General features: G+C 51.9%; 1 protein-coding gene across 9 annotated transcripts in view; it reads right to left on the minus strand.

Annotated features, from left to right (window-relative positions):
* The window catches only part of SSH1 (slingshot protein phosphatase 1), a 68852-nt gene that overhangs the window by 5972 nt on the left and 35559 nt on the right, over nt 1–27321 (minus strand). For 7 of the 9 annotated variants that reach the window (XR_003793336.1, XR_003793344.1, XR_003793334.1 and 4 more), the window contains 10 exons: nt 25270–25338; nt 24127–24192; nt 21403–21597; nt 20164–20257; nt 19298–19426; nt 16815–16861; nt 14993–15139; nt 13253–13453; nt 10614–11157; nt 1052–7335 (listed from right to left, as the gene is read on the minus strand). Coding sequence is in view for 1 of the 9 variants with exons in the window: in XM_029221938.1 (XP_029077771.1) it covers nt 6109–7335; nt 10614–11157; nt 13253–13453; nt 14993–15139; nt 16815–16861; nt 19298–19426; nt 20164–20257; nt 21403–21597; nt 24127–24192; nt 25270–25338 (2719 nt within the window). In the remaining 8 variants the exon portion in view is untranslated. Of the gene's footprint in view, nt 1–683; nt 7336–10613; nt 11158–13252; nt 13454–14992; nt 15140–16814; nt 16862–19297; nt 19427–20163; nt 20258–21402; nt 21598–24126; nt 24193–25269; nt 25339–27321 lie in introns of those variants that run through there. The other 2 variants (XR_003793337.1, XM_029221938.1) reach the window with 2 other exon arrangements.

Genomic DNA, 27321 nt, shown 5'->3' on the forward strand with positions numbered 1-27321 from the left:
TTCCCAGGGAATCCATGGGAATCATACAGAGTGCTGGGCCCCATCCTCAGCCTCTGTTTCATGTTTGCAGCCCGAAGAGAATTTGTTAGGTGTCTCCAGCCTTTCCTAGGATGAGCGTCCTGAACCATGACCCTCAGTGGTTCAGTTCCAAAAACCTCTTACAGAGAGGGCTGCATTACAGCTTGGTGGCACCAAAGAGTACAGTCACGCCACTCACCTTTTGCTTTGATTTCCTACTGAATAAGCAATTCCTAACCATACTTTGGCTTCACGTGTAGGTTTTCCTAGAAGGGCTCAATGTGGTAATCGGCAAATGACAGTAATCTGGTCCGCCTGACGGTTTTAATTCTTTTTGTAAAGTGAAAAACTTGCATTCTGGTCCTGTGAGTCCAGGTGAGGGGCAGAGTAAGTCTAGGTGAACTAAACAAAGTCTTTTCTGGATCCACAGGCACTGGAATTTCATGGTCACGTCAAGGCACTAGTGGCAGATGGTCAGTGCTCACCCATGTGACTCGCGCATTGGAATGTAATGTGTGGCACCCAAAGGCGGTGAAGAGGGAATGTGAGTCCCATGATCTTTACCCTGCGGCACGGCTAGATGCACAGAACTCCAAGAAGGCAGGGTTTTTTGTTGGAAGCAGCCTGACTTGGCTTAGACACCAAGGGGGGAGAGCCACCAAAAGCTCTGACCTGCCGTGGACTGTGACCTGAGCACGAGATGAGCCTCTGCTGTGTCCAGTGACTGGGATTCCCTGGGGTTCCTGCCTTGGCCGTTAGCCGCAGTGAGCTCCCACCGTCCCCTCTCCCGTGTGAGCAGCTAAGGTGGTTCTGTTGAGCACACCTCTAGCTTTAGAGCTTGTGCAGGGAGAGATGCCACCCCAAGTCCAAGTCTCACCCTGGGTGGTGGGGTGGAGGGACGGGACAGGTTTTTTTGGTATACGAGTGACCACCCACAACTGGGCCTGCTCTTCCTTACTGGCAAGATCAGGAGGAAAAAGGATGATTCCTGCAGGAGCTGACCTTCTTCCCCTGGTTCTTTCTTTGGTCTCACCTGTCCAGGTGTCTAGCATGGGGCCCAGCATACGGCAGATGCTCAGTCAAGACCGGCCATCATGATGACGAAGCTGCAACCAAGTCTCCTGGCAAGGGCTGAAGAGGCTGTTGCTTTTTGGCACAAGTTTGGAGGTCATCAGGCATTTATAAAGAAAAAGTTTATTTTCATCACAAGAAGCACACAGACTACAGTACACACCAACAGAAGTAAAAAAAAAAAAAAAAAAGTGCATTATGCATCTTCTACTGCAAATTCACAGTACAAAAGATACTGCCTTTTAAATATATAATATAAAAAAACAAGAAGAAAAACAATATAATAAAAAAAATCATTGATATCATAACACAACACACTGGAACCCGCGGGCGGCTTCTGAAAACCAAAGGGCAGCCCATCTTGCGGAGCTCCTGATGGCGGCCTGTGCCTGCGTTTTGTTGCAGAGAGCTCAGGACACCAGCAGAGAGGAAAACAGGGGCCTCGGTGGCAATAAAGACTCTACTGAACAGGGGTACAGTTGTGTGACGGGGGGAACAGGGGAGGGGCTGGGCTGCGGTCCAGGGGGAGCCTGGACCGCGCCACCCCCCCGGCTGGCCAGCAAACCAGTGCCGTTCTTTCCTCGCTTCCTACGGACCGGGCCGTGGCTGAAACCGTGCCCGCCTTGCCAACAGAAACCGCCAGCGCCGTTTCTAGCAACGCTCCTGGCCTGGCTGCGGGCAGGTGCGAGACGCCGCACAACAGATCAGCACAAGTACGGGGCAGGCAAGCTCCAGCCCTAAAACGCTAACCACCACTGACGAGGCAAAGTATCCAATCACAGAAGGCGAGAGCTTAACGGTTGCCCATAAATACATAGTATTTGTAAACTATTATTAAGGCACTCGATTGTAAAACAATAATTACAGTGTCAGGAAGGAGGCAGGGAGGGAGAGCGGCCATCTCCGTGAGCAGCGCGGCCGACAGAAAGGACAGCAGAGGACCGGGGGTCTGGTTCTAAGACTCCTGCTACGAGACCGACACAGGCCGGGGCTGCAGCACCCACTGCAAGACAAAGACGAGGTGGTCACATCCACACCCACCGAGGGCAGCACCGCACTGCATCGCTCCAGGCCGTTCAAGGTGACCCGCTTCATGGCTCGGGTGACACAGTGTGCGTGTACGCGAGGGAGGAGGGATGCACGTGATGCTCTGATTCAAGTGATAGATAGACAGATTCAAATATATATATTTGTGCAGAGTGAACTCATACACATACGTATTCAACTGCAGAGCAGACAATAAAAAGACCAAGTAGCTGAGCACGGGGGTCCATAAGTACCTTCATTTGGCATGCCGCGTCGGGGAGACGCTGGGGGTGGGACAGCAGCCGGTGACCCTGCACCACGCTGTCCCGATGTCACAAATCTCCTGCCCGCCTGGCTCCCCTGCCGGAGGTGAAGGGGCGGCCGTCACTGTGCCGGCCGCGTGGGTGCGGGGAAGCCCTGCCGGGTGGCGAGCCAGAGCAGGGTTCTGGGAAATGTGTTCTGGCACCAAGCGTTTCCAGCCAACAGACAGCAAGTCGCTCTTCGGACACTTTGGGTGAGGTTACTCACATGCTCTCGACTACATGACAGCATTTCCTCTCACTAGGGAGCAGGGGCCCCAGGGGAGCAGGGGATCCATCAGTCTCCTGGGATGGCACCTGTGCACAGTGCCGACGTACAGGGTTGTCCTGACGATGTTAATTCTATGGCCTCTTTGGCTCCATCCCAGGCATCCTCTGGGCTTATCCAGGAGGGAAAAGGCTTTAGAAAGGGCTGGAATGCTTTTTAGCTGGAGAGGGTGGGATGGAGCGGAAGGGAGCTAGACAGAGTAACCTGCTCGCCTGATGGACCGGGTGCCTCCACCCAGCAGAGAGCTGTCTGGCAGCCGAGAGGTTGGCACTGGTGCCTGCACTGAGACCAAGGAGGCAGGTGAGACTGGGGGCAAGAGCCTTGTTGTCAAGAAGTTCATGGAATGATGCACATTGCTCCAAGGCCCTGAAGTAGCTACAAGACAAAGACATGGAAATCGGCAAGGTCAGGTCCCGATCAAGGGCAGCACGGTTTCCCCTCTCTCTGTGACCACCTCTCCTCTTCGACACAACAAAACTTGATGAGAAGACCTCCCTGTATCATTGCAAGAGGAAGGCCTAGAGGAGTTCACTCTAATTTTGGCATGCCACGTGAATGAGAGCGCAAGTGAGGGAAAGGTGAGGTGGAAGAGGCAATGCAGCTGAATTCACAGGGTACTGAGCTTATTTAGAAAGCTTTTGTTCTCGCCTAGTTCGACAAAGGCATTCCACGAAGATGGCGGTCGCCAAAATCAATGGCTTTCACAGCATAAACTACTGCCGCCTACATTCGGAATTTCCCCCATCTGCTAAGCTTACAGACGAAGCATTGGTCAAGATGTGGCACAGCTTACGGTGTAAGCTTTCTTTTCAGAGACCGGTATGAATCTGTCTTTGCCAAGGTGTCTCCAAGCCTGGGAGAACGCTCTTGTCTTGTTAGCGTAACATTTAAAATAGCAATCTGCCATATGCTTGTGTGCCACTGATCTGGGTCTCAGAGAAAAACCTTCACCCTCTTCTCCAGGCTACAGTGTCATCCATCAAGAATGCTTCATTTTGCTCTGATGATGGGCACCTGGGCCCTGGTCTGTTTAGATGCTGATAGACTAGCTCCTGACAGCGAATGGATAACTTTGCCAAAAGCCAAAGACCCACTAGTATTCGTAATCCTCCTCCCACCCTTTAACTGGATAAGAAAAATTATGGCTTTCAAAATTAAGGTCTTCAAAACTATATCATACCCAGGCATGGTTAAAAAACCAACATAAACCTGGCATCATCAAATTTAAAGAATTATTTTGACACAAAAGTTGATCCACCACATGAAATTTAATTTGGCAAAACACTGAACCTGATATATTTTTTGAGACTGTGCTCTTGTTGGCTGAGAGAGAGGAAGAAACCCAACTGGGTTTTCCGCAATAAGTGGATAATCACCTTTTAAGCTGATTTCAGTTGACAGTGGTGGGAAAACAAATTCCGATAGGGTAAAATAACATATACTTTAATGAAAAAAATAAGGCCAGGGAGAAAAAGTTTCCGGAGAGAGGGTTTTTGCAAAAACTCTACCCACTAGTTGAAATACGGACTAGCCTTCTTCCTGAAGACCCTGCCTGGGCTACTCTTGGGGGCCCAGTTCTGACCAACGTTAAGATGGCGACTCATTTACCCACGTTTGGAATTTGGCTGGCCCTTGAAGGATTTCTAGTTTCACTGGCCAGGGCTCGGCAAAAGTTTTCTATAAAGAGCCTGATCGCAAGGTAGCTAGCTTAGGCTTTGCAGGCTACATGGTCTCTGTCGCCTACTTGTTAATTTTTTGATAATCCCTTAAAACTGTAAAACACCATCTTAGCTCTTGGGGCCGTACACCATGGTTTGCTGACCCCTGAATTAAACTTAACAGACCTCTTCTCTCTCTCCAAAATATTTTAACATCCTGTCTTGCCGGCCAACATCAGAGGAGTCCCTCCACTCAAGATCCGTAGAGGGACTACTCCCAGAGCCACTCAGGACCACGTGCTGTCCTGCCCACTGGGAAGAGCCGCAGAGAAACAGGAAGCAGCGTTCTCACCGCGGGAAGGGGCGACGGTAAACATCTACCAAGGCTTCCCCCAGTCCCGCTTCTCAGAGAAGCTGCTGCTAAGTTGTTCCTTGAGAGTGACTGAGCGTTCCTCACTGCTGAAATCTCCTTTTCCTCCCCAAACATGAGTACATGTGACCTAATGAACCTGAGTGCTGGGGCTCCTGACGGGGTGACGCACACCTCAGAATCCCCGGCCCCGCCAGACACTTGAGTCCCTACGAACCACAACACGACCGCATTGGGTTCCGCAGCAGATAAGACTCAATGATACTTTGTGGGTCCTTCTCCCCAGATGGGGGACAACTGAAGACTGACCTTTAGCAACAAACTGAGGACCCCACACACATTTCCCCCCACCTCACCCCAGGGCCGGCCAGACACACGTCACTCAGCTGTGACAACATGCCAGGACAGGCAAGTCAACTGCTCAGAGGACCTCCACTCACCCTGGAGTTGGTCTGACAACAGCATTCGCGCCTTCGTGTCACTTTAACTAGCAGTGTGTTTGGTGCAGGCACCTTAAAAGTCTTAATACTTTTTGGGGTCCTGACAACCGCACAACAAAAAGTTCTCTTTCGGAAAAATCTTTTCTGACACAGCAATTTTCCCTGGAATGAGCCTTGGTCATTACTGGAGTTTAAAAATAAAAAGCAGAGCAGGATCAGAGGTAGGACTTCTACTGCCATCCAGGAGTTTTCCCAGAAGGGCCTGAATGAGCTAGGACACGTGCCGTGGTGGCGATGCCAATGCCACAGCTATTCCTTTGCAGGTTGTGCCGGAGGATGTTTTGTTTTTTGGCTGTGTTGGGTCTTCATTGCTGTGCACGGGCTTTCTCTAGTTGTGACGAGCAGGGGCTGCTCTTCACTGCGGTGAGCGGGCTTCTTATTGTCGTGGCTTCTCTTGTTGCAGAGCGTGAGCTCTATGAGCGCAGGCTCGGTAGTTGTGGCGCACGGGCTTAGTTGCTCTGCGGCATGTGGGATCTTCCCGGGCCAGGGCTCGAACCCGTGTCCCCTGCATTGGCAGGCGGATTCTTAACCACTGTACCACCAGGGAAGCCCTGTGCCAGAGGATTTTTGATGTGTGTGCATCGCTGTATAAATGCTCTTCTTAACACACGAGAAGCACCCGGAACACCTCATTTGGAGTCAGAGTCTACTGGTCAACAGCTGCTGGTTCCCCCAGGCCACAAAACCAATGCTCCCCTTTCTTCTTGTGCTGTATGTTAGGTATTGTTGTTTCTTCTTCTCCCCTTTGCCGCAAGAGGGGAGGAAAAGTAAGGATAACGCCAATTATTTAAAGGAAATCAAGACAGAAGGGGTGGACCAAAATCCACAGTGAAACTAAAGGAGGGATCACAGAAGTCCAAACGCAGCCAAAGGCGGGTCAGCTTTTGCTCATCCACGAAGGGCTTTTCAAGTTTTCCGGGGCAGATTTCCCTGATGGTTTAGAGGTTGCAGTTGGGTTCCTGGGGGCCACTGGGGGCTCATGCAAGAAGGAAGACTCGCTCAACCTGGCATCCTGGGAGTCAGCCACGGTGGACACGTCGGCCTCACTGGACAGGTCCTCCGTCGAGAGGTTGAGGCTCCCGAGCTTGGCGAGGGAGTGAGAGCGCTTGAGCGGGGACGAGACCGTGAGGCCCGCCAGCCGGAGCCGGGTCTCGATCTCCTGCGTGCGCTGCTTCACCAACCCGGGCTTCCCACGGACGCTGTGGATGCTGTCGCTGCTTGAGCTCCGGGTCAGGTTGGAGCTCATGGAGGATGAGGTCGGGGTATAGCAGATGGTCTTCAGGAAGTCTTTTGAGAAGTGACTGGTGTGGTCTGGGCGGCAGAGGAAGAGCGGGGGGCTCTTCAGTGGGGCTCCTTCTGACAGAGGGGGGCCAGCCTCGGGCTTCTCGTCGCCCTGGGCTTGGCCAGGCAGAGCCGGGTCCTGGTTCTCCTCGGGGATGCTGGCCTCCAGCCTGCTGGCGGGGCCATCCTTGCAGGGGGCCGCCAGGTCGGCCGGCGTGCCCTTCAGCCTCTCTAGTTCTTTGGTGTGCTTGCGGACCAAGCCCGCCTTCTGCAGCTGGATGATGGATTCCTGGTGCTGCATCAAGTAGCTGTTGGCTGTCGGTTTCTCGGCTTCTTTACTGAACAGGAGCCGCAGGTCCTTGGCTGGCTTCGGATCTTTCTTGGGTGGCGAGTCGTCCTTCGCTACTTCCATGTTGGGAGCGTTCTTAACACAGTGAGAATTCTTCAAAAGGAGGGACTTTGGTAGGACTTTGTGAGTCTCTCTGGAAGGTTCCAAAAGGCTGGCTGGTAGCTCTGGGGCAGCCCCGGCCCCAGGGCCACTGATGTCTGGCCTCCTCGAGCCTGCTGGTGGTAGGAATGGGGGAGTTTCGGTTGGGCCAGGGGACAGTTTCTCTGAAGCTCGGGACCTGCTGGCCACATGGGCCATGGGGGAAGACGTGAGGTGGGGCAGGAAGGTGGGCTGGGTGCAGATGGCGGGAGCACTGGGGTTCTTGCATCGCTCCCCGAAGGCCTCGGGAATCCCGCTGGCTGCAGGGTACATGCAGTCGGTACAGGATTTGTAGGAAGGCTTCACTTTGTTAAGGATCCCAAAGATCGCATCATGCTGAAAGGGACAAGAACATCGTGAGGGCGTGACACAAGCCGAAGCCCGAAAAGTACAAGAAGGGCAGGAGGCGGGGCTGGGGCAGGCACTGGGCTGGCAGTGCTCTCGCTTCAGCTGGGGCTGGGATACAGCCCTCTCGGAACCCATATGACCATGACTAATGCAGGTTGGGGATGAGTTAGAGACACTGGATCGAACTTCCCGGAAGCTACGAGCCCACGATCCTGGGCAAACCTTCGGCCACATGGCCAGGAGCAGGGCCTCCAAGGGCCTCCCTTCTCAACTCCGCCTCCGCCACTTGCAGCAAATGACCCTTTCCAGCCTCTGGTGTTGCCTGGAAACCAGAGTGACTTCGCCTCACCCTTTCCCCTCACGGCCTCGTGGGAATTAGTGAAGTAACATTTCTGGCACAGTAACTGTCTCCCTTTCAGAAAGGGTCTGGAGTCTGCAGCCTGAAGACAGAACCCTTCCTGTCTGGTACAACAGAGCATGGCTCCAAGGAACCACCATCTAACTGTGCTCTTCACAGAGGGGTGGCAAAAGGCAGAAACGGTTCGGGAAAGACTCTAACACAGACCCAAACACGGGTGCCCACGACCCCGATGAGGGAGCCAGGCAGAGGTGGGTTTCATACACCAGCCGAAAGCACGTTTGCACCACTTCCCAAGAGACGCCCCGCCTCTGGTCACTGGGGGTCTCCGCGAGCTCAACGTGGGCCTCTCCACCCCGCCCTCCTCCTGATGGGCAGGCCAAGCCCTCACTCCCTCATGCGCCCATCGAAAGGCACCAGGGCTGCTCTTCTGGGCCGAGACCCAGCCGAGAACCGCAGAAGTGGAGGCAAGAGGGTGACTCTCTTCCCTCGCGAGTTGTTTCACTGTGAGACTCCTGAGGCGGTTGAAAACCAAGCCTTCTTGGCAAAAGGCTTCTCCCTGCTCCTCTGTCGTGGCAGGGACTCATACCATCCTGTGTGGCAGCCCGAGGTCCCCGCAAGCTAAGGAGTCAGGGTCCGGTCCAGTCCTGGAGGAGTCAATGGGAAACCCAGCCCCGATTCCTGGAGGCTTGCAAGGGGGCGTGTGGAGAGCGCCTGGTGGGGCAGGTAGGGGGCCGGGTCTCCTGCGGGACCCTATCCTGGTCAGGATTCCTGGGGCTGGTTTCCAGGTCGACCAGTGGGGCTTGGTCACCCCTGTGGTGAGGACCGAACACAGACATTTTCCTGAAGCTTTGACCAACGTGTCTATATGTTTGTTTCTTCTAAAACCTTTAGAATCTAACGTTCTAAACCGTGGTAAAATCTACCACGGTGGGAGATTTGAGGGCACCTTTCAGAGCTCATGGGGAGACAAGGGAGGAGGGAATTCATTCATCCAGCTCCTACTTAGGGAGCGCGCCTGTCCTGTGCCAGGCCTTGCACTGGGCGCAGGGGCTACAAGCAAGACAGTCCCTGCCCTCCGAGGGCCCTGTCTCTGGATGCCTCCTAAGCTGTGCATTTCGGTCCCTGTCCCATCCTCTGAGCCACCCCCATCTCAGATGCCTGGCTTCCATCTCACCCCATCAGTCTGCCTGCAGACCACTGCCAGAGGGGCCTTGTCACCAACCACCTAATGCCCTCCCGTGCTTCCCAGCGCCCTGGGAGGAAACGCGCAGGGCCCTGCCATCATGCCCCGAGGCCCCACGTGCCCGGCCACCTGCCCAACTGCGCCTCAGCCACTGCCCCTCAACCAGGCCAAGCTTTCCACCCTCAGGGGCCTGGGGCCCAGAAGATTCTCCTCCTGGCTCTCTGTGCGGCCAGCTCCATCTCATCCCCTCCCCTCCCACCTTACCTGTGTCACCACACAGAGCACCACCTGTATGTTTTGTTACATCCTTACATGTTTACCTCCCATCTCCCTGTAAGACCACGTGTGTTGAGCTACCTTACAGCTGTACCCCCTCACCAATCTGGCCCCGGAGTTAATAAACACAACTTGAACAAGTGAATGGATGCTTGTCTCTAGGTCCTATTCCCTAGATAATGTCACCCATCCACACTCTGGCCAGAAAAGGAAGGCTGGGTCCTTCGTTTATCTTCTTATCCAGGCTTCTCTCGTGGTCCCCATTCTACGACTCACAGCTACGTCATCTCGGACCAACCGAGGTACCACTGTCCCGGACAGAGAGGTTTTATATCATCTATCTTGATGGGCATTTGCTCTTTAAAGGGAAGGTGAGTGGTGAGGGAAATTCGAGAGTAATTACTATTCAGTTTGGAATCTGGGTCCTGATTTGGAGTACGGGAGATTTAACTTCCCAGTTTTGTTTGCATTATAACGTGATGAGGGCGAACTCTCTGTACAAGGGGATGCCTCTATCTGCCTCCCCAGTGCTCTTACTAGAGAATCACAGCTGGCCCAGGAGGTGGGTGGTCAGGCCACGGGAAATGAAGCTTCCTGCCCCCGGGCCAGGGCGAGCCAGCAGCAGAGCAGAGGGCAAAACCCAAGACCAGGCAACAGAGGACGTCCCTCCACGAAACCAGCCTCCACGCGTGGGCCACTTGGAGGAGGAAAAAGGCTGGAGGAATTCTTGATTTTCTGAGCAAGTGGCAGGTTGAGGCAAAAGCCCTGTGGTAAATAACCCACCAAGTATGAGAGCTACAAGGGACTGCTGGAGTTAATTAAGCATTGGAGTCTGAGTTGCAAGACTAGATACTTGATGATGTCGGCTTTTTCAAGGTGGCAACGGTGTTATGGTTAGGTTATAAACGGAAGCATTTGGGATGGAAACGACAGATCTGGGATTTGATTTGTTTCAGGAGAATCCAGGGTATGGGAACGCAGATGGGGGTGAGATGATAGGAAGAAAAGCCATACACTGGTAAAGGTTGAAGCTGAGTGATAAGTTATATGTTTTGTGGGGGTTTTTTGGCCATGGCTTGTGGCATGCGGGATCTTAATTCCCTGACCAGGGATCGAACCTGGGCCCCCTGCAGTGGAAGCGCGGAGTCCTAACCACCGGACCGCCAGGAAATTCCCATAAGTTATATGTTTTATGTTTTACATAAGAAAAAAGGAAAGACTTTGAAACTCTGCCTTGGACGTGAATGAGGCACCGGGGTGAGGAGGGCATGGGGGATGATCACCATTCCCCAGGGGTCCCGGGTCCTCCGTCGTCTATCATCCCCATCGGCCTGCAGAATCGCGCGGAAAGCCACCCACTGAGCTGGCAGAGGCAGCTGTTGGGGGGGCTGCCCCCGGGGCAGAAACGGCGTGCGTGCCGCCACCCCCTCGCAGCCCCAGGCCTACCTCGAAGTCGTCCGGGCAGCTCCTCTTGCTGTTGTTGTTATTTAGGTTTTCCCAATTCAGCAGGTTATCGAACTCAGTAACAGGCTGCCCCCACTTCCCTGCTCCCGGGGCCTCCTCCCTTTCCATCTCCTCCACCTGCGGTGACGCGCCACCCCGGGCGTGGGGGCTCCCAAACTCTAGTTTCTTCTTCACTTCCTTCTCACAGAGTCCAGGACCTCCTGGGGCGTGTCCGGCCGGCTTGGATGCCTCTGCCGGCTGAGCGGCTTCTTCCAGCAGAGCATCCCTCTCCAGATCCTCCAGGTGGACCCAGCCGCCCGTCTCGTCTCTGGGGCAGTGCAACAGGGGGTCTGAGAGTCGCCGGAGACAGCAGGGGAGAGCGGGTCCCCCCGGGGTCCCGCTGCCTGGGAACCCAGGCTGGGCGGCGGCGTCCAGGCAGGGTGGCTGGGCTTCCGGGGTGCCGTCCAGGGTCTCTGGCAGGAAGTCCCCAGGCCCCGCTGGGTCATCCACAGGCTGCTGGCGCCACAGCTTGTTGTGCCGTTGTTTGCTGGGGAAGGAAGGCAGAGGAAGGTCAGCAGACGCCAGTGCCCAAGGGTCCTGGGAGGAAGGGGGTGGGGAGCCAGCAAGGGGCAGTCCAAGGCCCGGGTGGACACCAGGGGCTCACCTGGGTAAAGCCTCTCTTGGTTCATCTACCCCCAAGAAATTCGAGAACGACGGAAATAGCCTTAGGACCCTAAGTCATCGTGGCTCCCGTACATATGGCATCGCGCACGCATGATCCATGTGGGATCACGTAAACAACTCTGTCACGTGATGAGGGTACCGCAGACATGGGAAGGGGGTCTGGACCTGGAATCCTATCATGGTCCTAGTGTCCCAGCTCTCCTGGCGAACCTGGTCATGCCACGGATGTTCCGTCTCTGTTTCCCCATCTGTCAAATAAGAAACCCCATCCTCTCCTACTTACGTCCTAGGGAAATAACGCGGATCAAAGTAGAGAGTCGATAAAGACTTATACACACTAACGTGACCATGTAAACACGTAATGCACCTGAATAAAGCTGGGGAGATGCCAGAAAATTGGAAATATTTGTGTAGGTCAGAGAGATTACAGGTCAGTTTTTAAAATAAGTCTTCTAATGCTGTGTTGTTACTTTTATGACACATTTCTTAAACGTGAGGGTTAAAAAAAAAAAGAAGAAAGAGGCTCAGAGTGAAATCAGGTCAATGAGTCACCTCCATTAACCTCAGAGGATCACCAACATCCCAGGGTTGTGACGGTTAAGAGGAGAAAGAAGTAAACATAGAAGGACGTGCAAACTAAGGGTTTGCTGTTGCTCTTCAATGCGAGGGAGCAACACGGTCATTCACGGCCGTCTGCTCTGTGTGCACGTTCCGAGCAAGGCCAAGTGGGGCCCTCAGACGGGGCTGTAATTCAAGGTCAGTGCTGTGCTGCTGTGAACCTGGCCTGGCAACCCCTGGTTGGCCTGCAAACCCCTGATGGCAGCAAATGACTGAAGGGCTACCGGAGGCGAGAGCAGGATGTGCCCCTTCCTCCTCCCCCGCCGTCCCCCTCGGCCCTGCCTGAGCACCTGTCCAGCCGCTCTCTGGTTGACAGTGAAGGAGTCCAGAGATGTCTGGAGCTGTTCTCCAGACCCGCCAGTTGCTTCCCCAAACGTGACCAAGAAGCTGGTGGACTTAGCCTGTGGCCTCCTCACAACACCGGGCAGAAACAACCCAGGGAGGCCTTGGACAGATTGAACAGAAAAGGAACAGGGGGAAAGTGAGTCCCTAAGTCCAGCAGCGATCCACCTGGGGTCACTGGGGGACCCCTCCATGGGGGCAGGATCACCTTGCACGGGAGCCCCAGAGGCTGACAGACCCGGGCGTGCCCCCCGATCCCTGGGCCGCCCACTGGCTGTGTGACATGGGACACCTTAACCTCCAGCGTCAGTTCCTTACTCCCCATAAATGGGGGATCCCCTGTCCTCTGCAGACCTTTTTCATGGTGGGGTGGGTGGGTGGAGGTGGTGGGTAGAGAATTACAAAGCAGCTGTGTCATCACTGACCGTGAGCCGGGTCTAGCGAAGCAGCTGCACGGTGTTCGTGGAAATTTTACAACAATCCTATCAGGGGGATTAGTTCTTAACTCAGAAGAGGAGACTGAGGCGGGGGGTGGGGTGGGGTGGGGGGAAGATTGATGAGCTTCCCCTGAGCTACCAGCTCGTCAGCGGTGGGCCCGGGGCTGCCTCTGCAGTCCCTGGAGCTGCCCTGCGGTGAAGCCTGGCACAGGCTTGGCACAGAGCAAGTGCTCAGGAAACGGGGCAGCCCCGGGCCGAGACTCACACGGAGTCCTGCCTTGGATTAGAAGCCGTGCCCTGCTCCCTCCAGCTGCAAAACAGCTTTACGTGCCAACACAATAAGCACAGATCCCTCCTGGAAACCACTGATCAAACCCCAAACAATCGTTGTTTTTCTCAAACCGGCTCCCCCCCACCCCAAGAGGCAGGATTTTGGCTGTGGAAGCCACCGCTGGGCCAAACGGGAGCACGGCTGGGATGTGGCCGGCAGCCCCGGCCGGCTGGGCGGCAGGGCTTCTGGAGCTCGGCTCTGCCAATTCTTCTCTGCAGACAGGCACCCACCTGGCGTCCAAGATGCCTTCATACTCAGACAGCTGCCTCATAAAGCCCGCGTTGGGGCGTGTGATGCTGCGTTTTTGCTTCACGTAGTTGTAGGCTTTCTCCAGGGGCCAGCCAAATTCCTTCATCGCGTAGGCTATGACCGTGGAAGCAGAGCGACTGACGCCCATTTTGCAATGTACCAGGCACTTGGAGTGGTTCCTCCTGCAGCCGTGGGGGTGGGGGGAGAAGGCAAAAGTTGATACAACTGCATTCTCTCAGGTCTGGCACAGTGGATCTTTTTTTTTTAAACCCTGAAGTTATCTCATTGCCCAAACCCTCTGAGGTCCTGATGTTTTAGGCAGCGGACGTCCACACACCCTCAGTAGGAAATAACTTCACTTCAAAATCAATTAGCATACAATGGGAAATCGAGATCAATCTGGCCTGGGCCAAGTTTTGCTGGGAGAAAGCTCCCCATTCGGGCGCCTTCCCAGGTGGCTGGGATCGGCCGGGAGACCAGAGCCCCTCGGGCATGAAGCAACTGGGCAGCGAAAGGGGTATCTGCACAAGCTACTCACTCAGCTGCTAGAGCAGATGAAGACAGGGAGCAGGTTACTGTAGAGAAACAGGGTCAGCGAACTGAAAGCCACCGGGCCCCTGGCAGAGAGAGTGCCTCGGCAGACAGGAGAGTCAAGGAGCCAGCGTGAGTCCGCAGCACTTGACTTGGCCACCAGAGAAAAAAGCCAAAGGAAACAGATGGGCCGATAGGCTTTTTGTAGGGAGACGGTACCAACCCAGGCGAGGCTGATTTAACAGACATGGCAAGGCCAGGAACACTGTTGCTCTAGCTGTCGCCTGCTCACAAAGGTGAGGGGCACCAGGCTAGGGAGGGCTGCACCTGTGAAAGTTTATTTGTACAGGAGGTAGGCCGGCCAGCCTGCCTGTTTACATTAGAAGCAGCACACCTGCTCGGCGGGAGCAGGCTCATTTCCTATACCCCAAGCTTAAAGTTCATCCTCAAACCTCAGGGGTTTTTTTGGACTGCCAAAGTCTATCCCCCAGGAACCCAGGGGAACTAAGATTTGGTCCTACATCATGGAGCTTTGACCTGGGTGCAAAGCAGAAGAGGAGGTGTCTCTTGAGAGCATCTCAAAGAGTTGTCTCTTTCTGGTCCTGACTTCAGTGAGACAGAGCTGTTCCACAGGAGAATAAGGTGAGGACAAAAGACATGTGACAGCAGTGACAGGCTCGGGGCAGTGGGGACCTCTGATGGCCCATCCCATTCTACGTGAACAGGAGTCACACTAAGTCAGGTGGAGGTGGGCCACAGCTCAGGGCATCTGCCTGAGTAGATTTCTGAGTAGATTTCTCCAGGGAAGCAGCCCCAAAGGTGCTCTGAGTCATGTACGATCCGCCCGCCCTCCTCTCTCCTCTGGCTCTGTGACTTCTCATGCACAGAGCTCCCAAGAGTGTCCGCTTGGTACAGGGGCCTTGCCTGCAGCCAGTGCTAATGATGAAACGGGGGTCAAATGTCACGGCAGGTGAAAGAGAACGAGCTCATTTGGGGACCCCTGGAGAAGATCAATGACTTGGCCCTTTCGATGCTTGGGGTCCAGCACTCTAAAACCAGAGGCCCATCAGACGTCACAGGCCCCTCAAGCCAGGAGGCAGCTGTGTCTGGGGTCACCATTAATGTCTGCCCACCCTGCAGCTGCCGGTCAGCTTCTTCCGCAGCCTGATTTCTCTTCTCCGCCCACTTACTTTGCTTTGTTTATAAAATGGTACGCCTCGTTCCAGTGGGCGAGGAGGTCTGTGGTCTCTTCATCATACACTCGGATGTTATGATACGCAAATAAGCCAGGGAAAAAATTATCTATTTCTCTAGTGACGTTCAAAATGTAGTCAACACTGCAATGAGAAAAAAAAAAAAGAACAAATTGGAGAATCAGAATGTGGATCGACAAAAACCAAAGCAACGACAAACTGAGCAGAGAAAAAATTAAATACACGTTTATAAAGGGTCTGTGTTTTTATGGCAGGACTTCATAGTGGTGGTCTTTGGGGGTTTTTTTGGTATCTTCTAAATACCCTCTACATGATGAGAATACATTATATTTCTGATAAAAAACAAATTTCTGCCTAAAAAACTTATAAAAAGAAAGCTCCATCCAAAGCATTGCTAAGTAACGTTAATTCTGGAAAGTAGTCACACATATTACCTAAATACATTTTTTAACACCTTTAAAGTTTCAAAATTCGTAACTATTACGAGTATACAGAGGCTTTTAAAAAAATAAAATAAAACCAGGGCTTCCCTGGTGGTGCAGTGGTTGAGAATCTGCCTGCCGATGCAGGGGACATAGGTTCGTGCCCCGGTCCGGGAAGATCCCACATGCCGCGGAGCGGCTGGGCCCGTGGGCCATGGCCGCTGAGCCTGCGCGTCCGGAGCCTGTGCTCGGCAATGGGGGAGGCCACAACAGTGAGAGGCCCGCGTATAGCAAAAGAAAAATAAATAAATAAATAAAACCAACGTCTCCACTTTTAAGTAGTTAAAAAGCTGAATATATCCATCTATTTTTTATGTCCTTGGGAACTGCCTTAACTCCTTTTTGAAACAAGGCAGGCTGTAAATAAATAAATAGTTGGGAGGGTCTGCTAACCCAGCTAACTCAGGTTCTATAGTTCTCTAACCTTAATACTTACATTCCTGGAAGACCAACATAACTTCAGGAGTTTGAAAACACCTCAAATAGATTTCATAAGAGCAATATTTATAAATGCTTTGGAAAAAAAAGAAAAACCTTTAAAATCATTTATTTATTCCCAGCAAGATAAAGCATAGACAGCATCACCCTATACTTTAAGATCACTTTCTCTTGAAAGAACACATCTTAACCAGTAGTTCTAAAGATATATTTTAAGATTTTGTTTAGTCTTCACTTTTAAATGCAGTAATTCAAGAATGCCATCATGTCAGACCCACAGGATGGTGATTTTGTGGCTGTGTTGTTTTTTTAAAAAATGTCCAGACGTCTGTTCTTGAAGGTCTAGGTTTAAGCACTTTTTATCCCTGCTGCCGAGTCTTTCTCAGATTGAGACAGGCATGTGTTTCTGGCCAACGCTGAGCATTTAGCTGCAAGATTCCCACCAGGCTCAAAAGTACAACCACAGAGAGAACCAGGAGTGGTCCGGGGAGCAGGGCTGCTGACTGGCCCACCGGGAAATGTGTCCACACTGGTGCCCTCAGCATCTCTGCAGGGCAGGGGGGAGGGGGGAGGGGGGGCTCGTGGCCAAATCAGCACCCAGGCTGTCCTATACTATTTGAGGGTGATTTAGAATCATTCTCCCTGACACACACATTTCTAAACCCCAGTAAAATCTAAAACCCATGAATTATTCAGGAGGTGGCCTTTTGAAGCACATCTGTTTAGCTATGCAAATCAGGCTGGCAGCTGCTTTGGAGATTGGGGTGGGCAATTCCAGGCAGGCAGGCAGCGCCAGGGCTCGGCTTCGAATGGACGGCTGAGCTGAGTGTTTCTAAGCTGCCTGGAAGGATGAGGGAAGACAAGGGGAGCAGACTCACCCTGAGCCCTGCAGTTCCTCCAGATTGGATGCATTCCATTCAGAGCCCTGGGGGACAGATCACACAAACCCCCGTGAGTGTCACACGTCAGCCTCAGAGCTGCTTACGGGATGCACGGTGTGCGCTAGCCCTGACGGTGATGGCTATCTCATGGGCCCCTGGACTCAGAGGCCGATAAGAAAGCTGATACAAAGAGGCCGATATCAGAGCAGGTTCCCCAGGAGTTCGTGGCACTGTCAGGGAAAGGGGCTGGTCGAGGAAACCCTGCCCCCTCTCATCACTCCCTTTCCTAAGACTCCAGCAGGGTCCTGTCACCAGAGGCAGTGACCTCTGACCTCCCACGCGGGAGAGGGCGCTTTCACATACCACTGATTAGAGCTGGTTTACCTTTTCTGGGAAGTATTTGGCAATATTAAAAAAGTTCCCACCCTCTGACCTAGAAATTCCACTTACAAAAAGCTACCCCGAGGAAACACCCAGAATTCACAGAGGTATATGTACAAGGATATTTACGGTTATTTATAACAAAACAGCAGAAGCCACCCAAAGGTCCGACAAGAAGAAATCATATGATGGAGCCGTTAAAATAAATCATACTTTTGGAGGATATTTAATGACACAGGGAAATACCACATAATGAAAAAAAAATTTTTAAAGCAGGATACAAAACTATATAATCAAACAGTACAGTTCTTTCCTTTTCTTTCTCTTTCTTTTTTAAGAAGCTATAAATGCATTAAAAAAAAAAAACCCATTAGATAGAAAAACAAACATACCAAAGTGTTACCAGTGACTGCCTCTGGATTTGTGAAATTGAGAACGCTTTTAAATTTTCTTCCTTCAACTTATATTTCCTAACTTTCTGTAACATGTTTTAACTTCATACTTTAAAAATGGTATTTAAAAAAACCCAAAACCCCCCATTTCTGAGCAGGCAAAGAACACGAAAGGGAAAAACAAAGAAAAAAACATCACTTTGCTCTTAGGAAATGCAATCGACACAGAGTCACAAAGCAAAAGCACCCTCTTGGTCTCCCTATAAGCTTCCTTTCCCAAGAGGGTGGACCGCTCCAGATGCAGGGGCTGCAGGGGCCCCGATGGAGCTGGCAGCATGTGGGCACTAGCTGGATTTTCATATTGGAGGGAGAGGCTCAAACATAAAAATTCCTTTAGTATCTCTCATGGAAAAAGTGACATAAAGCACCAAACCACACTGAAAAAATAACAAAAGCTCTGCTAAGCCTGTGAGCATCCTCTTGCCGTGATCACCACCTAGTGGAGAGACGGGCCGAGGTGCCTTCAGTTCTGTGTCCACCAGGGAAAACAATCAACTTCCCAGAGAGGATTTAGAGCCGGGGCTGCTTTCAAGATTCAGGCTTCAAATCCACACATCTTTACACATTTAAATATATATACATTGAACATTTATAGATCTATGTATATAGATCAATATATATATAAATGCGTTAAATATATATTTAATACATTAAATATGTATCATGACATACACATTTGGGGAACTACTGATTACTTCCTACAGGCAGAAAACACAGTCATTCATGCCTTTGGCAGCAAATACACGTCCTCGACTTTCCAAGGATGTGATTCCTGCTCTAACGATAGGTACCATTTTTGAGTGCCTATGGAAACTGCACTCAGTGCTTTAAATATGTACTAACTTAATCCTCATATTCATCCCCTGAGGTACAGGATGAAGGAAAGGAGAGGCCAAGAGACTTGCCCCCGGGCACCTGGCTGGTCAGGCTGGGGAGTGGGAACCTGCTGGGTGGGTCCGGTTTCCATCGCAGCATGCTGCCTCACTAACTAGTAGCGAGCCTTCCTCTATAACCCCCTGACTTTGAAAACTTGCCAGCTGCCTTCTATGGAGACTTACAGCTTTAAGAAAATCTGACTGAGGGACGGAGTGAAGAGAGGGATGTGCAGGCCCCGCCAGCCGTGTCAGCAGGGCCTGCTGCCTCCACGGGCTCTGGGAGCAGGGCAGGGGGCAGCTTGGGGACAAGCGGGGGTGTGTGGGAGGGATGCTGCGTTTCAGGCATTTGGTCTGTCTCCTCTGCTGTTTCTCATGTCTCGGGACGAGGAGGCATAATTCTGGGGTTAGGCGCGGGTGTTCCCTTTAGTAACTGGGGGTTTTTTTAGTTCGCAGACCATCTGGAGGGGGTTTCTGTTAGTGACCGATGAAGGTGGAGGGTGGTGTGCATCTGAAAACGGTTGCCAGCCAGAGAGCTTTCAACCAACTCCCCGCAGCTCAGCTGGGAGCTGCGGCGCAAACATCTGGCTCTCGAGCAAACCCGTAGGCTGCAGGCCAGAGAAAAGGGGTCAAGAGGGGAGTTCCCGTAAAAGTCAGGACGGAGGCTCCAGGAACTCAAGTTTCTCCCCCTCTATGACTTGCTGCAAACTCCAAACAAATCAAGGTCTGATTTACGTTTCCCAAACCAGACCCTGCCGTGCGCTGTGCCTCTTACGAGATAAAGATGGTCGAAGATGAGGGAGGGCTTGTCCATCTGTCCCAAGATAAGGAGCATCTCGTTGTCTATGAATTCCTTGAATTCTTTCAAGTTACAGTTCATCTGTTTCTCTAATTCATTACGGATCTGCGGAGTGGAAAATATTAGGAAAGGGGGTTTGTTTAAAAAAAACAAAAACAAAAAACAGTTTCTCCAAAGAAGTAATAAAGTCACAACATGAACTATGACTGTTTTCAAAAGTGTTTTTTGGGCTTTTTTCAGAGTAAGCGCATATGCACTTAAACACGCTGCACACACGCGTGGGTGGTGGGAATGCAGGCTACTCGGCCTCAATGTGAACCTGACTGCGGGACGTTTATTATTTGAAAGAAGGAATTTGATTCCCTTGGGATCTTTTCTACCGAGTTGAAAAAACTTACGCTTTTCCAGCTATCAAATCTATCACCGTGAAAACGTAAAATCAATTTCACCTTGCTTTGGAAGGTATCATGATAGGGTTTATTATGTATTAATTCACAAAAAGATTGTACATGACTTTTATAAATGGCAATTTCAACCTCTTAGATCTACTTAGTTTAAGCTGTTACTACAATTCATTGCGTTCCTTGGACAAAGGGCAACAGAAAAAAGAAAAAAGTAATCGAGAAAAACATTAAAAGGCAGTTTCGTCTTGCTTTGGAAGGTATCACAATAGGATAATTGTGATACCTAATTAATAAACACTAATTAATAAACAGATTGTATATGGCTTTTTAAAAAGGCAACTTCAACCTCTTAGATCTACCCGACCTAGGCTGCGCTAGGGCAACAGGACACAGGGATGCCCATGACCTCCGGCCCACCCAGCAGGGAAGCGCTCTTACTTCCTTGGACGTCACGTTCTCCAGGTCCTGACTCATCATGATGCTCCGGAGTTTGGCTTTGATGAGACGCTCAGTCCTCTCCCCTTCAGTTGGCCTGGAGAGAAATCACATTCAGGAAAGCGCAGAGCCATGGGAAGCCACATGAAGCCACGGGAAGCCTGCGGTCGGCGTTCACAGAAACCCCAGCTGCTCCCGGGCTACATGGAACACGGCTTGGGCACGTTCTCAGCGAGAAGGGGAGAGGGACAGGGAAGTCACCCAGGGGCCATCAGAGAGGACGGCAGACCAAGGGGGCAAACAGTGGTTGGGAAGCGGACTCGTCCTGCGGGTCTGGAGAGCCTCAGCCTCTCAGGGTCGGATGCTGGAACCGCCATGCGACATCCCCATGGCCCAGACCCCCTAGACTCTGCTGAGGACATCACTGTGTCTTCAGGCAGCCCATGGCCCCAGCTGCATCCAGCTCCTGTTACCTCCTTACATGGAACCAAAATCTATGTGTTTCCCTGCAACTTCTACGCATCAGCCTGGTTCTAACCCTGGGGCCACACGGACCACGACAATCCTTCTCGTACGTCACGCCCCTTCATATGTCCAAAGGCATGTATCCTAACCAATGCTCTCGTAGTTTCCTTGAGGCCTCATACTACGTGGCACCCGGTCCTCCCCACATTCGGGGGGCCCCCCTCGGTCCACAGCCTTCCTACGTGTGGTATCCCCAAGGAACATGACGCTCTGGGGAGGAGGGTCCCAACCAGGAGAGAAGGGGAGAGTGGCTCCCTCCTTCTGGAACTAGAGTTAATGGAGCGTGGCCTCGGGCCACGTGGGGCAGCGCTGCCGCCTCAGAGCCGGCCGCCCTCGGCCTGCCTTCGTGCAGTTGTGTTTTGGGACCAAAGGAACCGGATATCACATTCATCACACTCTTATAAGCAGAGGAAGAGGCTTTGGAAATCAAGACTTTGGACCTGAGGAGGAGGGACCAGAGCACCGGTACAGGGAAGCTGATGAACGTTATGGAGCTGCTCCCCAGAAATGCATTCACACCCGAATTTGTCTATCATTTTAAAAGGGGGGGCGGGGGGGCGGCGGTGGTCAGACCCTTCCCCAGCCAAAGACACCCACGGGCTGCAGGTCAGGAACCCCTGCATGGGATGCTGGTTCTGGGAGACAATGGGGCTGTGAGCCGTGCAGACTCGGGGTCGGGGACCGGGGCGGGGACGGAGGCTCCGCACTCGCACTCACTTGTCCGCGAATAGGGCGGGAGAGTCGGGTCTCGTGGACTCCAGGTCCTGCATGGCGTTCCACTCGTTGATGCAGCTCTGCTCGGAGCCAATGCAGCTCTCGTAGTAGGAGGCCCAGAGCAGCGCCACGCCCCCGGGGAAGTAGTTGTGCCTGCGTGCCACCTCGCAGGCCTTGTGGAGGACCTGCAGGGCAGACCTGGGGTGAGGAGGGGAAGAGGGTCAGGCCCGGGAGGCACGAGGGGAGCTGGGCTGGAGTCGCTCTTACATCTGAGGTTACCAGGGGGACACGTGGCCGCCAGGTACCACCGCGGGTCTCTGGGACACAGGCACCGACCCCAAGAGCAGAGACGGCGCCTGTCACCATCCCCAACGAGGAGACGACAAAGCTTTCTAACGCTCCCAATCGGGCAGGCTCCCGGGTCACTTCACATCCGCCAATGAACTCCCAGGAACTGAGATTCACTTCTGAGGCTGTGGTTACCTTGAATGTGGGAACCGCAATGCAGCCGAGCAGCTAGAAGGAAAGCATCCTCAACATGCAGGAGAGATATGTGACTGCATTCCCAGTCACTTAATTTCTAGCTCCCCCCCCCCCATCAATGTTGTAACAGCTTAGACGCTTAGATTGCGTAAGGAAATGAGACACTCACAAGAACTAACTGCAGAAGTTCTGGGAGGCAGAGTCGGGCAGGAGAAACAGTACTGAAAACGTATACATTGGTAACAGCTAATTTACTTATCCTTTTCTTACTTCTTTTTACAAAAATATGGGCTGAGTATTTCTCAGTGAATCAGGTATCAGTGAAGGGTGGACGAGCGAGGCCTTGGATGGAGAAGTTATCAGAGAATCAATGGCTCAACCACGGAGTAAAAACCACTGCAACCCACTTCACTTTCCCCAGTGGTCCACATCTGTCCTAGCTCTAGACTGGGGGAGGCAAGAAACTTGAGCTGAATATTTACGAAATTTTATTCTCGTTCTGAAGTTTTGGAAAAACGCATGGGCCTGTTTTTTTACTCGTTCGTAGAGAAAGAGATAACAAATTATCCAGGGCCACAAAGGAACATCTGGGACGTCTAGAGAATGATGAGTTCGTGATTTCCCCCCAAATGATCCTGAACTGACTGCAGGAACAGAAGACATAAAAACGAAGCAACGATGTTAGCGCGTGGCCCATGGGAGGATCCTGCATCACTCTCTGTCCTGGAGAAAAGAGTAATTATTTTGAAACACAGGGCAGAATTCTTCTCATCAGAGGCCACCGGCTTTCTCCTGAGTCTTTTCCAGATTATCTGAGGGAGACTGCCATGTGGAGTCTGCTGTATGAGTGATCTGTGCAGCCCTCCAAGGATGAGGAGGCTCTAGAATGTGTATCGGGTTCAGAGAAGGTCTGGAAGGTGAAGGCAGTCTTCACCCACAGCTACCTCACCCCCCATGCAGGTGTCCAGGGAGGCCCTACCCTGCCCCGGCCCCTGCACCCTGCAGTAGGTATCCCACAGCCCGGCACCCACCCCTCAGTATAACATAGGACTTTGCTCTGGGTTTATGGTCACCTCCCTCAACAGACTTTAAACTCCAGGAGGACAGGAATTCTGTCCGTTTTATGCCTCCGCAGATGCTCAATGCCTAGCAGAGCATTGCTGTTGCCTCCATGGAGCAAACTGATGACCCTCGGTGTGCCAGGGACAAGGGACCAGTGAATTTATGCTAAAATGACATTTTGTCAGCAGGGGCGGTAGAAACATAAAAACAAGGTACCTCCAACAACAAAAAGACCAAACAACCCAATTAAGAGCTGGCCAAAGGACTTGCATAGACATTTCTTCAAAGAAGATATACAAAATGGCCAATCAGCACATGAAAAGATGCTCAAGGCTAATTAATTAGGGAAATGAAAACCAAAACCATGAGATACCACTTCATACCCATAAGGATGGCTATTATGAAAAAAAAAAAGGCAAAGAATAACAAGTGTTGACTAGAATGTGGAGAAACTGGAACCCCTGTGCATTGCTGGCGGGAATGTAAAATGGTGCAGCTGCTACAGAAAACAGTCTGGTGGTCCCTCAAAAGGTTAGACACAAAACTACCACATGATCTAGAAATTCCAAACGATCTGAAAGCAGAGACTCAATCAGATACTCTGTCCACCAATGTTCACAGCAGCTCTATTCATAGTCGCCAAAAGGTAGAAATAACCCAAATGTCCATCAGGAGATGAATGGATAAAAGTAGTACATCCATACAATAAATTTATTGCTCAGCCTTAAAAAGGAATGAAGTATTAAACACGGATGAACCCTGAAACCATTATGCTAAGTGATAGAAGCCAGATACCAAAGGGCCAATACTGTATGATTCCACTTATGTGAGGGACCCAGAATAGGCAAAGTCATAGGGAGAGAGTAGAATAGAGGTTACCAGGGGCTGGGGGAGGGGGCAATAGGGAATTACTGTTTAATAAGTACAGGGTTTTTGTTTGGAATGATGAAAAAGTTCTGGAAATGGATAGTGGTGATGGGTGTACAACACTGTGAATGTACTTAATATCACTGAATTGTGTCCTTAAAATGGTAAATTTTGTTATTGATACATATTTTTTGCCCCCCCACACACAAAATAAACATACCTAAATGTGCTTCTAAGTAGGTGGGGTTTTTTTATTTGTGCTGTCAGCTAGGAAAATATTTCTAAGGAGTTAAAAGTCCCTAAAATCACACTTACCACATGGCCTGGACAGACACGGGCTTGAAGATGTGCATCCTTCCTGCCGTGCTGACGCTGAATCCACTGAGAATGAAAAACAAAGGACAGTGTGGTGAGAAGTCAGACCCTCCGACCACATCCCTGCCAGACGGCGGGGGGGACAGCCCGTCGTGGACACCCTGAGGACAAGTGTGTCTCACGCTGTGTGATGAGGGACCACAGGCCACAGAGACAAGGGCAAAAGCCAAAAGCCCAAAAAAAAAAAAAGATAGCTTCTTAAATCCGGAAGACTGGCTTTTAACCCATCAATACAAAGTCAGCCAAAAACTAAAAGCCCAGCAAAGGGTGTGAGGCAACAGCGGCACTGGACACCATCTCGCTTCACCTGCCTGCACTGTCCCACCCCGCCCCCTACCTCCTGTGCCCCACACTCCATCTGTGTCTTTTATACTTGCATAAAAAATACATTAGTGGAAGACAGAAGTTTAAACAGGAAAAATGTAAACCATAAGCCCATGTCGTCCATAAATCTAATTCTTATCTTTCCCTCCCCGTTCTATCTACAAGGCAACGTAACTTCTACTGCTAGAATTCAAGTAGAGATAATTTCCTCTCCTGCTTCTTCCTACTCGTGACAGTACCTGAGTATTTCCCCCCAGGATCCGGACGGCCCCCTGGCCCTGGTCTACCTGCCCAGGCCCACCTGGATGACTCCTCCTCTGCAGCCCCCCAAATGGCATCTCAAACACTGTTGCACCTGCTGGTTGTGTGTCTCCCCTGCAGCCCTCAGAGACTTGGCGCTCCTGCTGCATCATACTCGTCTGTGAACTTGCAGGGACCAGCCCACGGGGGGCACACAGCGAGCGTCCATTTAACAAATCAAGGCAAATGGATGAATGTCTGTTCACTGCTGTTCTTGAACTTCATACAGCAGCAGATAACCCGTAAATGTTTCTGTTGGTACTTCGTGACCCAACTCCCTTATATCATGTCCCAAATGTACCCTGCCTTGTATGGCTCATGGGAGGGCAATGTTATTTCTCCTGATGTGGTAAACATGTCCCACGTGTGACTCTGCTGTTAATGATTATCCAACGATGCCCAAACTCACGCGTGTTTCAAAGTCTAGAGTGAAAGAAGCCTTCTGAGAGATCTCCTTACCCGTCTCCGTCAAGGTGGATTTTTGTGTCGCTCCACAGTCGGAGAACCATCCCAATGGTACAGCTTTTACTACATGGGAGGGAAGAGAAGACACCTAGAGTTAGGGTCCACCCGCCTGCACGTGGTCTTCCCTCGCTGTGTCTCCACCCAGCCTGTCCAGCTCATGGGGGACCCACCACCTGCCCTGCGTCCAGCTGCCTAGGTGTGTATCTGGGAGAAGCTCTAAGGCTGTCTGCAAGGACTGCTCACCACTGAATTCCAGAAGATGTGGGTCTGGGATGGCCAGTGACCCCAGCTTAGAGACAGTCACAGGGAACTCTGACCCCAGCATTCTGGTGTGGCTGCAGCTCCATAAATGCCAGGTCTCAGCTGCGGCTCTCGGGGGCCAGGAGTAACCAGCTGACCACACGCCCACATTGCAGCAGGGCTGAAGCCGCTGATGGCTGGCACACGCCTGGCACAAGGCCACACACAGTCCGGGGGACACAGGCAGGTCATGGCAGCCACCCCCAGCCTCCTGTCCTGGAGTGACAGGGGAGGGGAGAGTGCCAACACCATGACTGGAGTTCACTTCTGGACCTCTGCTTCTGTACCTTTTGTGCAGCTGCTGTTCTAAAACCTAGTTTAATCTTCTTTTGTTTTGCCCATCCTAACAGTGAAATGATACCTGACCACTTTAGAGCCTGGCGCCGCTGAGAAACACACAGGAAAAGAAAGGGCTTTATCAGAGGGTCTCCTCGGATCACTATGAAAACTCTTCAGGCATTTGAAAAAGAGTCTGCTTGTGAGAAACAGCCGTCACTGCCAAGGGCAGCTCAGACAATCTCCAGGGACCCTGTGCTGACATCTCTGCTACCGCCTAACAGCCCCCCAGGGAGTAGAGTTACACACACGCGACTGTGCGCACAGGCAGCTCTGGGGTTCCAGGGACCCACTCTCCCTCCAGAGCTTCGGCAGCCACGGGGGATCTTTTCCACCCTCTGCTTCTGTATCTGTGGGGAAGGTAGTTTCAAGCCCTTTGGGTCAAAGTGGGCTAAGCCTTTTGTGTTGGGCAAATTCTCTGGTGCCACCCTGCAGTCCTACCCATTCCGTTTTTTTTAACATCTTTATTGGAGTATAATTGCTTTACAATGTTATGTTAGTTTCTGCTGTATAACAAAGTGAATCAGCTGTATGTATACATATATCCCCATATCCCCTCCCTCTTGCGTCTCCCTCCCACCCTCCCTATCCCACCCCTCTAGGTGGTCACAAAGCACCGAGCTGATCTCCCTGTGCGATGCGACTCCTTCCCACTAGCTAACTATTTTACATTTGTCCTACCCATTCTTGATGGGTTAATGATGTTTCCTTTGTAGAGCTGCAAAATAAAATTGACGTTGAGACTCAGAGCTCCCAGGGTTACTCAGCTGTGTCGCACTGGGGAGAGGCAAGAAGGGGGCCGCTGGGAGCCCAAGACAGACATGTAGAAAGCCCAGGCTGGAGGGTGCCCTGGGAGGGTGTGGGCAGACCTGGACACTCGCCCTTTTTCAGCACCGACGACCCACACCAGGGACTGGAAATGAGGAGAGAAAACGGCACAGAGAGCTACAAGGAGCACAGACTGGGGAGCCACATGCCCAGGTCCGGGGCAGGCGGAGACGAAACGGTCCTTAGGAAACCAGGGCAGCATCTAAACTGCCCTCATCCATTAAGTGCAGAGATGGGGAAGAGCCTGGTGAGACCTACACACGGTGGGCAGAAGGCCACGGAAGACTTCCGCTCAGGGTCTCAACCTGGAGTCAAGAGTGCAGACCAGAGACCAGGACACGACTGTAACAACTGTGCCAATTCCATCACGTCCCCTTATCTGTTATTGCTGTGAGTCTCCACTAGTCCTGTAGTGAGTGACAGTGAGATTTTTACAGTGAAGGAGGGTCTGTGGGTTTACATATATATGGGAAGTGGGGACGGGACACGTGGTCAGGGAAACTGGGTCTTTTTAGAGGAAGCACAGCCCTGAAGGATAAAACGGGTGGGTGGGGGTGCCTCTAAGGGAAGGAAGCGGTCCCC

The sequence above is a fragment of the Monodon monoceros genome, unplaced genomic scaffold (genome assembly GCF_005190385.1).
Source record: "Monodon monoceros isolate NGI ecotype Baffin Bay Population unplaced genomic scaffold, NGI_Narwhal_1 Super_Scaffold_1, whole genome shotgun sequence".
NCBI lineage: Eukaryota > Metazoa > Chordata > Mammalia > Artiodactyla > Monodontidae > Monodon > Monodon monoceros.